General features: G+C 49.0%; 1 protein-coding gene across 1 annotated transcript in view; it reads left to right on the top strand.

The window, feature by feature from the left end:
• Positions 1–2,387: 2,387 nt before the first annotated feature.
• Positions 2,388–16,520, top strand: part of aldh7a1 (aldehyde dehydrogenase 7 family, member A1) — an 86,426-nt gene continuing 72,293 nt past the window's right edge. The window contains exons 1-3 of the mRNA XM_072516568.1: positions 2,388–2,577; positions 14,849–14,902; positions 15,033–15,098. Of these exons, the coding sequence (XP_072372669.1) occupies positions 2,389–2,577; positions 14,849–14,902; positions 15,033–15,098 (309 nt within the window). The 5' untranslated portion in view covers position 2,388. The remainder of the gene's footprint in view (positions 2,578–14,848; positions 14,903–15,032; positions 15,099–16,520) is intronic.

Below are 16,520 nucleotides of genomic sequence, written 5' to 3'. Positions count from 1 at the left end.
TTCGGTTTGAACCTTGTGGCGGTATCGAAAGATACCTGGCGACTCTACAGCAAACGTAATTAGAATTAAGGAAGGCGACCATATTGACGGCCTTATTCAGAGACAACCAAAGAGAGCAACAGTCCTCCCCGACGCACTTCATTCCATTCGGTCACTCCTGTGCACCGCGACCAACGAAACCCCGCATGAACGTCTCTTTGCCTTCCCCAGGAAGTTCACCTCCAGGATTTCGCTCCCAACGTGGCTGGCAGCTCCAGGACCCGTTCTCCTCCGCAAGCACGTGCGGCTCCACAAGGCGGACCCGTTGGTCGAGAGAGTACAGCTACTCCATGCGAACCCGCAGTGCGCCTACGTAGCGTACCCCGATGGCTGCCAAGGCACAGTCTCCCTCAGGGATCTGGCACCCGCTGGGTCCCCACCCCCCCCTCCCTGCCCCGGCGCCACCCTCCCCTCCCCCGGCCCACCCCACCGCAGCCCCCGCTCCAGGAAAATCGGTCCTCCCCTTGCTCCCACCCGGGGATGAAGAGGATTTTGACATGCTCCCGGAGTCACCGAAGACCAAGCCGACGCCTGAGTCACCACCAGCACTGCGGCGCTCTCAACGACAGATCAAGGCGCCCGATCGAATAAATTTGTAACCTTCTCTGTAATTTTAAAACCAATCTGTATGTATATAGTTTTCCACCCCCCCCCCCCCCCCGCTGGACTCATTTTTAACAGGGGGTGAATGTGGTAGTCACCACTGTTGTATTATGTTGTATACATGGGTATTACGGTAAGGCCCCTGTACAACAGGTATGGGTGTAGATCCCTGCCTACTGGCTCCGCCCAGGAGGCGGAGTATAAATGTGTGTGCGCTCCGAACAGCAGCCATTTCGTAAGCTGCTGTAGGAGGCCAGACATCTCTGTGTAATAAAGCCTCGATTACATTCTGTCATAATATACACACAGGTATATGATGGTGCACAGACAGGCAGTGATTGACACACAGGATGACCAGTGAACACACAGAACACAACAGCCAATCGCCAGACAGAACACGATCACTATAAAGCCAGTGGGCACTAGTTTTCCGCTCTCTTGGGATCCAGCCTCTGAGACAGTCAGAGCCCATGAGCAGTGACGAGAACATACACCATGTGGTAGTAAGATAGTCTGGTCAGGTTAGCCTCAGGTCTCCAGTCAAGTCAGCATAGTGTCAACCCACAGTTAAAGTATGAATGATAGTTAAGAGTTCAATAAAATCAAGTTGCATTTCTTCAAGTGTTGGAAGCCTGTCTCTCTCACTGCTGCAGCAAACGCAGTCCTCGCAGACCCGGCATACCCAACACATCACATTCTACTCTCGTCTCGTAATCGATAGTGCATCACACAGCGAGTAGTTTGGCTCTGGAATGCACTGTCTGGAAGTCTGGTGGAGGCAGGTTGAATCAAAGCCTTCAACGGAGCATTAGGTGATTATTTGAAATAAAAACAATGTGCGAGAGGGTGGGGAAAAGGCAGGAGGCTGGCACTTGGTGTGGAGGTGCAGACACGATGGGCTGAATGGCTTCTTTCTGTGCAGTCACAGTTCTGTGATTTTGTGATGACTAATACTCAGCCTAAACTCAGCACACGCATGTGATCAAGCAGCAATTTGAAACATCCTGTGCAGTGAAACAAGGGCAGCACACATCCAATGTCACCATTGGCATTTAGGGAAATGTTAAATTGCAACTGCGCAACAATCGTAAAGGGACCAAGTCGTACACTGAACATACTGCCCACAATGTAGAGGAACGTTATCTACAAACCCATATTCCTTTAATTCTGGCCTTTTGTACATCCCTGATTTCCTTCATCCTGTGATTGGCAACTGCCCTAAACTCAGGAATTCCTTACATAAACCTGTCCATCTTTCTCCCTCTTCCTTAAGTCCGGAAGAATTCCTTTTTGACCAAACTTTTGGACTGTTAATATCTTCCATGTGCAGCTTAGTGTCACCTTTAGAATTCCTATTTGACCAAGTTTTTGGACTCTGTTAATATCTTCCATGTGCAGCTTAGTGTCAACTTTTGTCTGTTAATTCTCCTGTGAAGCACCTTGGAACGTTTCGCAACATTAAAAGTAGCTACATAAATGCGTAGGTGAACATTTGGAAACAAAGGGAATATAACCAGTTACGCCATTATTTTGTATTGGTTGGGGTTTTATTTTCAAGGTACAGTGTCGCTCGGTTCCCGTGGAAGTGCTCGCCAAGTTGTGTGGCTGTTCTGTTCTGCAATGCTTCCCTGCTCTTTGCAATGCGCCTGTCCCAGTATAGGGGCTGCACCCGTTCCTGCCAATCACAGCTACAGCCTCTGCTGCTCCAACTGCGCAGCGCTTAATTTTATGTTTCCCTGTTGTAGGATGCAACGAGTAACGCTTTGCCTCGCGAGGCCTTTGCTGAGAGGACGGGAGGTTTCCTGCAGACTGAGACCCTCTGCAGCCATGTCGACGCTTCTCATCCAGCAGCCCAGTTACGCCTGGCTTAAAGAGCTGGGACTGAAGGAGGACAACCATGGCGTGTTCAACGGGAGCTGGGGCGGGCGAGGAGAGGTGAGGCGAACAGGGAGAGCTCTGACTGCCAGAGCCAGCACACGGGCAGCCAGCTCGCTAGCTATTATTAGTAAGAAGCTGGGACTCGGTGCCACTGACTCATCCTGTGCCCGCCCGTGACTGCTTAATGCAAGCAGGATTTAAAAATAAATCGTCCTCTTTTGTTACGAAGTAGCTTTTGGCAACAATTTTTTTCGATATTTTAATGCTTCTATCCTCCCGCATCAGGTTTAGCGTTTCACTTTATTTCTGCTTTTACTACATTTTTACGTCACCCAAAAGGCATTAGAGCAGATTAATGGTGTGTAAAGTGTTTGCATTGCTGTTAAATTTGAGGGGTGGGACGTAAACTGGAGTATCGGATTGTGCTCATGTAACCAAATGCAAGGAGTTTTAAGCCATCAGGTTCTGGCTTTTGACATTCCAACAGGAAGGAAGTTATGTGTGTCATAATATACACCAGTATATCATAGTGCAGACACACACTGATGGACACACAGTGGGACCAATCAACATACACAACACCGCAGCCAATCACCAGTGAGAGCACAGGTACTATAAAGACGGGGGACATCAGAGTTTCCGCTCATTTGAGTAGCAGCTAGCTAGGATCACAGAGCTCACAGCCTGCAACACAGACATTCACCATGTGCTGAGTGCATCAACTGGTTAGGACGAGGCAAAGGTCTTTAGTTAAAGCTGGTATTGTATTTACCCACAGTTCAATATGTTTAAATAGTTAACCTTTTAATAAAATGGTGTTGCACTACTTCAAGTGTTGGTGACCTGTATGTGATCCAGAACACATCAATGTCGGCCAACAAGCCTGGTCAGGTTGCCAACAAGCCTGGTCAGGTTGCTAACTCTTGGAGATATATTCGTGCAGGTCTCACACCCAACACCTTTGCAGCAAGAAAGGTTCAAAGAAACTGAGAAATCTGTTTTAAAGTACCCCTTTGATTTATCTTCTGAGTTGCTTTCATTAAAGCCTAGGAAATTAAACTTTTAATTCTCTAAGATTCCCAAACAGCCCTGAGATTGGCTAACCCTAATGTGCACACCAGAGCTGCCTAATGTACCGCTTTCAAATATTTGATCCCCAGTAACAGTTTGCGCCAGATTTACTCAGTTGGTAGTACCCTCCTACAATGGACAATTGTTACTTCAAGTTCCACAACAGGATTTGATCGTACACCATAGGGTTGGGAACTATAGCTGAGACTTGAGAGTGGGATCATTTCCACTGGAAGGCTAAGATTTTTTAAAAATGTGTTTTTAAAATTATGATGTGGAGATGCCGGCGTTGGACTGGGGTGAGCACAGTACGAAGTCTTACAACACCAGGTTAAAGTCCAACAGGTTTGTTTCGATGTCACTAGCTTTCGGAGCGCTGCTCCTTCCTCAGGTGAATGAAGAGGTGAATGAAGAGACCTCTTCATTCACCTGAGGAAGGAGCAGCGCTCCGAAAGCTAGTGACATCGAAACAAACCTGTTGGACTTTAACCTGGTGTTGTAAGTTTTTAAAATTATTATGGGCTTCTATAGAATTGATAGGAGAAGAGATTCCTCTGGTTTGGGAGTCAGTGTCATGGCATGTGATTAATTTAAAATTATTAGACGGTGAGGAGAGAGATTAGAAGACATTTTTGTTCGGCAGTTTTTTTGGGCATTTACCACGTTGTGCCACAGAAAGTGATGGAGGCAGAGACCATTGCATCTTTTAAGGAAACATTTGGATAAATATTTGAAGTCAAAGATACAGTGCTATAGAGGGAGAGCAAGCAGGCAGTGAGATTACCTTTTGATTTCGCTAGCAAATAGCTACTTGCCTGAGTTCTTTGATGACGTACCCAGCAAGGTTGATAATGGGGAACCTATGGATGTGGAATATCTAGACTTCAAGAAGGCGTTTGACAAGGTGCTGCACTAAAGACATCTAGAAGGTGAGATCGCAGGGGATTGGGGGTAGAGTACTAGATTGGATTGAGGATTGGCTGACTGACATTAGGAAGAGGGTTGGGATAAATGGGTCCTTCTCTGGCTGGCGAACGGTAATGAACGGGGTGCTGTAGGGGTCAGTTCTCTGACTTCGACTGTTTACAATCTATATAAATGATCTGCAAGCAGGGACAAGGGATGAAATGCTTACTTCTGATGGCAGAGAGAACAGCAGTACACCTGCTTGGTCTGGCTTCAGCTCCAACACTGAAAACAAAACTAAAACACACCCTGCAGCAAACAGCCTAAAATGAAAGTAAAAAGCTGACAGACAGCCCAGCTCCACCCAAACTCTGACATCATTGATAAACACCTATTTCTTAAAGATACATTTCTTTAAAAAAAAAAAAAAAAAAAAATTTATTAAAGTTTTTAACACAATTTTCCTCCCTTACAAACAATCACCCCCCCCCCCAACAAAAAAAAAACGAGAAATCGCGCGGAGCAAGATACATACATGGCAAAATAGTATATTTACATAGCTTTGTACACTGGCTCTCTCCCGTACGTGCCAGTTTCCCCGACTCTTCATGTTATCTCTTGCTCATCCACCCCCCCCAGGCAGCTCCCCCTCCCCGGACGTCGTCTCCACACCCCCCCCCCCCCCCCCCCCCCAGGTTGCTGCTGCTGCTGACCGACCCTCCACTAACTCTCCGGGAGATAGTCTAGGAACGGTTGCCACCGCCTGTAGAACCCCTGCGCAGACCCTCTCAAGGCGAACTTAATCCTCTCCAACTTTATGAACCCAGCCATATCGTTTATCCAGGCCTCCACACTGGGGGGCTTCGCCTCCTTCCACATTAGCAAGATCCTTCGCCGGGCTACTAGGGACGCAAAGGCCAGAATATCGGCCTCTTTCGCCTCCTGCACTCCCGGTTCGTCCACTACTCCGAATATTGCTAGCCCCCAGCTTGGCTTGACCTGGACTTTCACCACCTGAGATACTGCTCCTGCCACTCCTCTCCAGAACCCCTCCAGTGCCGGGCATGACCAAAACATATGGACATGGTTCGCCGGGCTCCCTGAGCACCTTCCATACCTGTCCTCTACCCCAAAGAACCTGCTCAACCTCGCCCCCGTCAGGTGAGCTCTGTGAACCACCTTAAATTGTATCAGGCTGAGCCTGGCACACGAGGAGGAGGAATTAACCCTACAAAGATACATTTCTTAAACACCCATTTCTTAAAGGTACTCTCATTACAGATATTTAGCACAGGGCTAAATCGCTGACTTTGAAAGCAGACCAAGGCAGCAGGGTTCAATTCCCGTAACAGCCTCCCCGAACAGGTGCCGGAATGTGGCGACTAGTGGCTTTTCACAGTAACTTCATTTGAAGCCTACTTGTGACAAGCGATTTTCATTTCATTTTTTCATTTCATACACCCATTTATAAACACCCATTTCTTAGAGGTACTCTCACATGACACTCTTGTATGTCCATATTAATTATGTATGTAAATGAAAAACATAGTAAATTCTAGTCTGTATTGCCTATGACATGACATTCATATCCCTACAATCTGATAAACATATATTTATCTATCGTAATTTTCTGTTGTCTCTCCATGCATTCCCCATAGTACTGCATATCTTAATATTTGTCATAGGTTTCTTTGCGTCAATTCAACAAATACTTCTTAAAAATCCGTATATATAGCATCCACCAGATTCTCTTTATGCTTACAGTTGATTTCCTGAAATAAAAATCAATTCAGTTAGTTGAGCACCACTTACCCTTGCGTGACTGTCCCTGATTAGTTACTGACTCTCCAAACGTTCACTAATTAAATCTATTAACAAGAATTTTTGTAGTCATCCCACAATAGTTCAGATGAGCTGTTCTATAATTTCCCCCCAAAACATCCCCCTTTCTTGATCAGGTCTGTAATGTCCTCAAATCCTGGGCGGGATTCTCCCAGCCCTGGGCCGGGCCGGAGAACCCTGCAACAGGGCCACACCGCCCCGATGCCGGCACGCGGAGAATTGGCGATGGTGTGTTTGGCGTGGCGCCGGTCGCGGGCCGCTTTACGTGGCCGGTCCGCTGATTGAGCCGCAGTTAAATCGCTGAGTCCCGCCGGCGCCGGCCACACCTGCTGGCAGCTGGCGGGAACTCTGCGTGCAAGGGTTGGGTGGCGGCTTGAGGGAGGGAGGGGTGCTCCGTGATCGGGGCCCACAGATCGGCGGGCTGGTCTCTGTCCCCCGGCCTCTTTTCCTATGCGCCGGCCTTGCTGTCCTGCGCCATGTTGCGTCGGGGCCGGCGCGTTCAATGAGGCTACAGCGCAGGCGCGCCTTTGGGCCGGCGGGACTGGGCATGTGCAGATCCTGCGGCGCACAGTTCGTGCCGGGATCGGCAGCTGGAGCGGCGCAAACTGCTCCAGTGCTGTGCTGGCCCACTCCTGGCAGCGGTCCGTTCACACCATCATAAAACGCGACCGCGTTTACGACGGCGTGGACAATCTGCCGCGGGATGGGAGAATCCCGCCCCTCGTTTGCAAAAAATGTAGAAAGCCAATGATTTTCGGTGTGACTTATAAGTAATGGCATTTTTCCAAAGTGAACTTTACCTTTCAAGTCATTTGCTTGTTCTGCCGGCTTATTCAAAATTCAAAAGTACATTCTGTCTTGTTGGTCAAGTAATAAAGTGATGAAGGAAACCATCTTGAGTGCAATTTACAAACACCCTTGTATTGATCACTAACTTATATCCCTATCTGCCTTACAATAGTTAAAGTTCTCCAGAATTACCACACTAGTTCTGCCAACCTCTCAATATTGCTTATAAGTCCCTTAGTTGGTTACCTGTATTCTAGTATAATACAGAAAATAGGATATACATTGCAGAACAAGGCCGTTCGGCCCATCGAGTCTGCACCGACCCACTTAAGCCCTCACTTCCACCCTATCACTGTAACCCAATAACCCCATCTAACTCTTTTTTGGTCACTAAGGCCAATTTATCATGGCCAGTGCACCTAACCTGCACGTCTTTGGACTGTGGGAGGAAACCGGAGCACCCGGAGGAAACCCACGCAGACACGGGGAGAACGTGCAGACTCCGCACAGACAGTGACCCAGCAGGGAATCGAACCTGGGATCCTGGCACTGTGAAGCCACAGTGCTGATCACTTGTGCTACCGTGCTGCCCCCTATGTCACAGATTATTTCTTAATTTAACCCAGGCACACTCTGAGCTTCACTATTGATAAGAATTTAATTAGAATTGAAAGATAATGGGTGGGGTTCTCCGTCCCGCCAGCCCCATTTTCCGGCAAGGTGTGCCTCCGCCGGCAGCAGGATCTTCCGTTCTGGCAGCCGGCCAATAGGGTTTCCCATTGTAGTCATCCTATGCCGTCGGGAAAGCAGAGAGTAGGAATAAGTGAGGCATTTTCAAGTTGGCAGTCTGCAATGAGTGGTGGGCTGCAAGATCTGTGCTGGAGCATCGGCTGTTTACAATCTATATTAATGATTTAAATGAAGAGACAGTAATGTACCCAATTTTGCTGATAATACAAAGCTAGGTGGGAATGTCTGCTCTGAGCTGGACTCAAAGAGGCTGCAAAGAAATATAGGCAGGTTAAGTAAATATGCAACAAGGCGGCAGATCAAGTATAATGCAGGGAAGTGTGAGATTATTCATTTTATTAGGAAGAATAGAAATGCAGAATATATTTTTAAAAAATCAAATCAAACTCTAAATGTTGTTATTCAGAGAGACTTTTTTGTATTGGTACAAGGAACACAGGAAATTAGCATGTCGGGGAGACAGTGGTGTAATGGTATTGTCACTAGACTAGTAATCCAGAAACCTAGGGTAATGCTCTTGGAATCTGAGTTTGAATCTCACTCTGGTAAATGGTGGAATTCGAATTCAATAAAAATCTGGAATTAAAAGTTGAATGAAACCATTAAAAACCCCATCTGGACTTCCGGGTGCGGCGATGACCAGCTGAGTCGCACATTTCGGCAGCTCCCGGTGAAACGGACTTTTGGGCTCTTGTTAGGAGTCCCAACGGCAATTTTGACGTCTAAAAACACTGTGCGGTAAACCAGAAGGGAATCTCCCCTGGATACGGATGAAAAAAGGAGGAGAAAGTGGCCGGATTGCAGTGGATCCTTTAGAACAGCGGCAAGGAAGGCAAGCAAAAACCAAGATGGCGTCGGAAGGTGGCAGTTTAACATGGGGCCCTGAACAACAAGAGTTCTTGAAATGCTGTGTGGAAGAGCTCAAAAAGGAAATGAAGAAAGAGCTGTTGGCCCCGATACTACAGGCGATCGAAGGGCTAAAGGAGGAACAAAAGACCCAGGAGCGGGAGCTTCGGGTCGTGAAGGCAAAGGCAGCCGAGAATGAGGACGACATACAGGGCCTGGTGGTGAAGACGGAGATGCATGAGGCACATCAGAAACGATGTGTGGAAAGGTTGGAGGCACTGGAGAACAATGCAAGGAGGAACAACCTGAGGATTCTTGGTCTTCCTGAAGGTGTGGAGGGAGCGGACGTCGGGGCATATGCGAGCACGATGCTGCACTCGTTAATGGGAGCGGAGGCCCCGGCGGGTCCGTTGGAGGTGGAGGGAGCATACCGAGTGATGGCGTGAGGACCGAGAGCAGGAGAAATTCCCAGAGCCATAGTGGTGAGATTCCTCCGTTTTAAGGATAGAGAAATGGTCCTTAGATGGGCAAAGAAAACTCGGAGAGTAAATGGGAGAACGCGGTGATCCGCGTTTATCAAGACTGGAGTGCGGAGGTGGCGAGAAGGAGGGCGAGCTTTAATCGGGCCAAGGCGGTGCTTCATAAAAAGAAGATAACATTTGGAATGCTGCAACCAGCAAGACTGTGGGTCACATATCGAGGAAGGCACCACTACTTTGAGACGGCGGATGAAGCGTGGACTTTTATTGTGGAAGAAAAACTGGAATGAGCGGGTTATTAAAAAGAACGTTTGAACAAAGTGGTGGGGTGAATGTGGGGGGCGAAGAGGGGGGTTAAAAAGGGAGGAAAGAGGAGTTTTATGTACTAATCCTGCGATGTGGTAACTTTTCTCTCTTCCACAGGTGGTGATGGGGGGAGGTGGAGGAGATGGGGCGTTGGCCATTGGGGGCGGGGCCAAGGGAGAAGCGCGGGCTTGGTTCCCACGCTATGATAATCATGGCGGGAATAGAGAAGCAGGAAGGAGGGGGCGTCGCACGGTGCGAGCCGAGGTCACGGGGGAAGCCGAGGTCGGCCAGAGTTTGCTGACTTCTGGGAGCAACATGGGGGGAGTAATTATGCTAGCGGGGGATCTAGCAGGGGGGGGGGTGGGAGGGGGGAATTACTGGGTTGCTGCTGCTGGGGAGAGGGGGGAGCTGGTATGGGAGGGGATGGGCGGGGGGGCACCGCCTGGGGGAGATACAGCTGCGTGGGAACCGGGTGAGGAGCTGGAAAAAGGGGATGGCTAATCGACAAGGGGGGGGGGGGGGGGTAGGAAGCCCCCCAACCCGGCTGATCACGTGGAACGTGAGAGGGCTGAACGGGCCGATAAAGAGGGCACGGGTACTCGCACACCTTAAGAAACTTAAGGCAGATGTGGTTATGTTACAGGAAACGCACCTGAAACTGATAGACCAGGTTAGGCTACGCAAAGGATGGGTGGGGCAGGTGTTCCATTCGGGGCTAGATGCGAAAAACAGGGGGGTGGCTATATTAGTGGGGAAGCGGGTAATGTTCGAGGCAAAGACTATAGTGGCGGATAACGGGGGCAGATACGTGATGGTGAGTGGCAAACTACAGGGGGAGACGGTGGTTTTGGTAAACGTATATGCCCCGAACTGGGATGATGCCAATTTTATGAGGCGGATGCTAGGACGCATTCCGGACCTAGAGATGGGAAAGCTGATAATGGGGGGAGATTTTAATACGGTGTTGGAACCAGGGCTGGATAGGTCGAAGTCCAGGACTGGAAGGAGGCCGGCAGCAGCCAAGGTACTTAAAGATTTTATGGAGCAGATGGGAGGTGTAGACCCGTGGAGATTTAGCAGACCTAGGAGTAAGGAATTCTCGTTTTTCTCCTATGTCCATAAAGTCTACTCGCGAATAGACTTTTTTGTGCTGGGAAGGGCGTTGATCCCGAAGGTGAGGGGAACGGAGTATACGGCTATAGCCATTTCGGATCACGCTCCACACTGGGTAGACTTGGAGATAGGGGAGGAAACAGGAGGGCGCCCACCCTGGAGAATGGACATGGGACTAATGGCAGATGAGGGGGTGTGTCTAAGGGTGAGGGGGTGCATTGAAAAGTACTTGGAACTCAATGATAATGGGGAGTTCCAGGTGGGAGTGGTCTGGGAGGCGCTGAAAGCGGTGGTTAGAGGGGAGCTGATATCAATAAGGGCACATAAAGGGAAGCAGGAGAGTAAGGAACGGGAGCGGTTGCTGCAAGAACTTTTGAGGGTGGACAGACAATATGCGGAAGCACCGGAGGAGGGACTGTACAGGGAAAGGCAAAGGCTACATGTAGAATTTGACTTGCTGACTACGGGCACTGCAGAGGCACAATGGAGGAAGGCACAGGGTGTACAGTACGAATATGGGGAGAAGGCGAGCAGGTTGCTGGCACACCAATTGAGGAAAAGGGGAGGGGAGCAGTGAGGGAAATAGGGGGAGTGAGGGATGAGGAAGGAGAGATGGAGCGGGGAGCGGAGAGCGGAGAGAGTGAATGGAGTGTTCAAGACATTTTATAAAAAATTATATGAAGCTCAACCCCCGGATGGGAGGGAGAGAATGATGGGCTTTTTGGATCGGCTGGAATTTCCCAAGGTGGAAGAGCAGGAAAGGGTGGGACTGGGAGCACAGATCGAGGTAGAAGAAGTGGTGAAAGGAATTAGGAGCATGCAGGCGCGAAAGGCCCCGGGACCGGATGGATTCCCAGTCGAATTCTATAGAAAATATGTGGACTTGCTCGCCCCGGTATTGACGAGGACCTTTAATGAGGCAAAGGAAAGGGGACAACTGCCCCCGACCATGTCTGAAGCAACGATATCGCTTCTCTTAAAGAAGGAAAAGGACTCGCTACAATGCGGGTCCTATAGACCTATCTCCCTCCTAAATGTAGATGCCAAGATCCTGGCCAAGGTAATGGCAATGAGAATAGAGGAATGTGTCCCGGGGGTGGTCCACGAGGACCAAACTGGGTTTGTGAAGGGGAGACAGCTGAACACGAATATACGGAGGCTGTTAGGGGTAATGATGATGCCCCCACCAGAGGGGGAAACGGAGATAGTAGTGACGATGGATGCCGAGAAAGCATTTGATAGAGTGGAGTGGGATTATTTGTGGGAGGTGTTGAGGAGATTTGGTTTTGGAGAGGGGTATGTTAGATGGGTGCAGCTGTTGTATAGGGCCCCGATGGCGAGCGTGGTCACGAATGGACGGGGATCTGCATATTTTCGGCTCCATAGAGGGACAAGGCAGGGATGCCCTCTGTCCCCATTATTGTTTGCACTGGCGATTGAGCCCCTGGCGATAGCGTTGAGGGGTTCCAAGAAGTGGAGGGGAGTACTTAGAGGAGGAGAAGAACACCGGGTATCTTTGTATGCGGACGATTTGTTACTATATGTGGCAGACCCGGCGGAGGGGATGCCAGAAATAATGCGGATACTTGGGGAGTTTGGGGATTTTTCAGGGTATAAATTGAACATGGGGAAAAGTGAGTTGTTTGTGGTGCATCCAGGGGAGCAGAGTAGAGAAATAGAGGACCTACCGTTGAGGAAGGTAACAAGGGACTTTCGTTACCTGGGGATCCAGATAGCCAAGAATTGGGGCACATTGCATAGGTTAAATTTAACGCGGTTGGTGGAACAAATGGAGGAGGATTTCAAGAGATGGGATATGGTATCCCTGTCACTGGCAGGGAGGGTGCAGGCGGTTAAGATGGTGGTCCTCCCGAGATTCCTCTTTGTGTTTCAGTGCCTCCCGGTGGTGATCACGAAGGCTTTTTTAAAAAGGATCGAAAAGAGCATCATGGGTTTTGTGTGGGCCGGCAAGACCCCGAGAGTGAGGAAGGGATTCTTACAGCGTAGCAGGGATAGGGGGGGGGGGCTGGCACTATCGAGCCTAAGTGAGTATTATTGGGCCGCTAATATTTCAATGGTGAGTAAGTGGATGGGAGAGGAGGAGGGAGCGGCGTGGAAGAGATTAGAGAGGGCGTCCTGTAGGGGGACTAGCCTACAGGCTATGGTGACAGCCCCATTGCCGTTCTCACCGAGGAACTACACCACAAGCCCGGTGGTGGTGGCTACACTGAAGATTTGGGGACAGTGGAGACGGCATAGGGGAAAGACTGGAGCCTTGGGGGGGTCCCCGATAAGAAACAACCATAGGTTTGCCCCGGGGGGAATGGATGGGGGATATGGAATGTGGCAAAGAGCAGGAATAACGCAACTGAAAGATCTGTTTGTGGATGGGAAGTTTGCGAGTCTGGGAGCGCTGACCGAGAAATATGGGTTGCCCCAAGGGAATGCATTCAGGTATATGCAACTGAGGGCTTTTGCGAGGCAACGGGTGAGGGAATTCCTGCAGCTCCCGACATAAGAGGTGCAGGACAGAGTGATCTCAAAGACATGGGTGGGGGATGGTAAGGTGTCAGATATATATAGGGAAATGAGGGACGAAGGGGAGACTATGGTAGATGAACTAAAAGGGAAATGGGAAGAAGAGCTGGGGGAGGAGATCGAGGAGGGGCTGTGGGCAGATGCCCTAAGCAGGGTAAACTCGTCGTCCTCATGTGCCAGGCTAAGCCTGATTCAGTTTAAGGTATTACACAGGGCGCATATGACTGGAGCACGGCTCAGTAAATTTTTTGGCGTGGAGGATAGGTGTGCGAGGTGCTCGAGAAGCCCAGCGAATCATACCCATATGTTTTGGTCATGCCTGGCACTACAGGGGTTTTGGATGGGGGTGACAAAGGTGCTTTCAAAAGTAGTGGGGGTCCGGGTCGAACCAAGCTGGGGGTTGGCTATATTTGGGGTTGCACAAGAGCCGGGAGTGCAGGAGGCGAGAGAGGCCGATGTTTTGGCCTTTGCGTCCCTAGTAGCCCGGCGCAGGATATTGCTAATGTGGAAAGAAGCCAAGTCCCCAGGGGTGGAGACCTGGATAAATGACATGGCAGGTTTTATAAAGCTAGAGCGGATTAAGTTCGTCCTAAGGGGGTCGGCTCAAGGGTTCACCAGGCGGTGGCAACCGTTCGTCGAATACCTCGCAGAAAGATAGATGGAATGGAAAAAAGAAGGCAGCAGCAGCAGCCCAGGATCGGGGGGAGGGGGGGGGGGAGGAGGAACCAGAAGGACTCTCAGGGTTGTTAATATATACTGTATAATATGTATAGGTCGTTGCGACAGATAATTATATATTGGACTGTTAAATTATATTTTTGGAGAGTGTTACTTGTGATAAGGCAGTTGCCAATTAGGGTTAGTTTTCATTTTTGTTATTTATTATTTATTCATTTTCTGTTTATAAAATAGGTCATTGTTATTTGTGTTGTTATAATATTGTGTAAAGGATGCACAATGTACTGTGTTGGTTGACCAAAAATTTTCAATAAAATATTTTTTTTTAAAAACCCCATCTGGTTCACCCGTTTCCTATTGTTTTGTCTGGCCTGTATGTGACTCCAGACCCACAGCCATGTGGTTGACTCTTAACTATTCTGAAATGTCCACTCAGTTCAAGGGCAATTAATGCTGACCTAGGCATTGACTTACAAAGCCTGTACATACTTCCCCCATCCATATATATGATATGATGTGGAGATGCTGGCGTTGGACTGGGGTGGGCACAGTAAGGAGTTTTACATCACCAGGTTGTTGGACTTCAACCTGTGTTGTAAGACTCCTTACTATGTGTACGATAAAGTGAGGTGTGGGATATCCAAAGAGGAGGAGGAGGTTACAGAGATGGGGATTTGTTTAAAATAAAATGGGGATTTCTCATTTATTACTTGGGGAGCGGAGGATGGACCTTGATATTCTATTGAGGAAGATGTTGCAGAATTCAAAATTGGAAGTGTATTTTCTATTCACAATTCTTTCTCCATCTGAAGCTCTCACTTTGTCTTTCTGTATTCCTTTTTGAAAACGTCCTCAAAACCACTCTCCTAACTTGTATTATTTCTTAGCATCTCTTTCTCTGATTTTTTAAGAGTGATTACATACTACATTAAAGGCTTACGCTAATGAAATGATTTTGATTATCAAAGACTGTACTGTTCAAACTATTCCATTCTGCTTTATCTGTATAGGTGGTCACCTCCTACTGCCCTGCAAACAATGAACCGATAGCCAGAGTACGACAGGTGATTATTTTTTTTATATTCAGACTGGAAACTTGATGATACTACAAAATTATTAACATAGCGTTCAGAGGCATTGTCAGACTTGGTGATGTAAATTTGTTTCTGGCTTTTTAACTTTGTTATTTTGCAGGCCACTTTGGAAGAATATGAAGAGACGGTACGAAAGGCAAAAGAAGCATGGAAAATTTGGGCTGATGTAAGTGTTCTAAACTTTTACTTCCAAAAAATATTTCATAAGTATGGGGTAGAAAGTAGTGTCTGTGACTTCCTTCAGTAGCACCAGGATTATCAGAGGCACTCACTGTCAACATCCTGGGATCTGTAGACCTGTAATTTAGTGGGACCACCTCTAGCTTTGAATTATGCAACATTTTCCTCATTGGTATCTTAAGTTCTATCCTCCAACTCATCCAAAACTCTACTGCATCCACTCTTTCCAGAATTAGGAATATCATCTGGGCCGGGATTGTCCCCTAACCGGCGGGTGGGCCGTGCCGGCGCCAAAGAGTGGCGTGAACCACTCTGGCGCGGGCCGCCCGGAAGTTGCAGAATTCTCCGCACTTCCGGGGGCTAGGCCGGTGCTGGAGTGGTTGCGCCGCGCCAACCAGCGTTGAAAGGCCTCCGTCGACCGGCGCGAGTTGGCGCATGAGCGGGAGCACCAGCGTATTCTGGCGCATGGGCAGAACCGCTGGCGTGATCCCTGCGCATGCGCAGTGGGTTTCTTCTCCGCGCCGGCCATGGCGGAGCTTTACGGAGGCCGGCACAGAGGGAAAGAGTACCCCCACATCACAGGCCCGCCCGCAGATCGGTGGGCCCCAATCGCCAGGCCACCGTGGGGCCGGATCCCACCGCGCTCCCCCGAGGACTCTGCAGGCCGCCCTCAGAGCTAGGTCCCGCCGGTATGGACCTTGTCTAATCCACGCCAGCGGGACTGGCCGAATATGGGCGGCCGCTCGGCCCATCTGGGCCTGGAGAATCACCGAGGGGGGGGGGGGGGGGCACTGCCAACAGCGCCCAACCGGCGCCGGGGAATTCGGCCGCCCCCTGCCGATTCTCCGACCCAGCGGGGGGTCGGAGGATCCCGCCTCTGTTCCCTAATTAATGAATGTCAAATCCCTATCATTTCTTTACAAATCCCTCTGGGGTCTCATCCCATCCTATCTCTAACTTCCCCCTCCTTTTTGAATTTACATTTTTGGCCTCCTTTCCAATCTCGCTCTTCACTCCACCATATACTAGCAGAGCCTTCAGTCACCTCAACCTTGCTTTCTAGGACTCTTGCCGTAAACCCTTCTACCACTGTATTTGTCTCCTTATCGCCTTCAAATTGATATTTTAGACTATTTATCAGATACCTCATTTGATTTTTTAAAAAATTTAGAGTACCCAAAAATGCCCAAGTGTGGGTAAATACTCGTGTGGATCTCACTGAAAAACTGGCGAGAAACACCCCGCCTAACCCTAACTCGCCAACATTGAGGGCATTTAAAAGTTTATTGGATAAACATATGGATGATAATGGCATAGTGTAGGTTAGGTGGCTTTTGTTTCGGTGCAACATCGTGGGCCGAAGGGCCTGTACTGCGCTGTATTGTTCTATGTTCTATATTCTAAACCG

Source organism: Scyliorhinus torazame, chromosome 9, assembly GCF_047496885.1.
Source record: "Scyliorhinus torazame isolate Kashiwa2021f chromosome 9, sScyTor2.1, whole genome shotgun sequence".
Taxonomy (NCBI): Eukaryota; Metazoa; Chordata; class Chondrichthyes; order Carcharhiniformes; family Scyliorhinidae; genus Scyliorhinus; species Scyliorhinus torazame.
The sequence above is the reverse complement of the archived record's forward strand: the minus strand, read 5'-3'. Positions and strand labels throughout refer to the sequence as shown.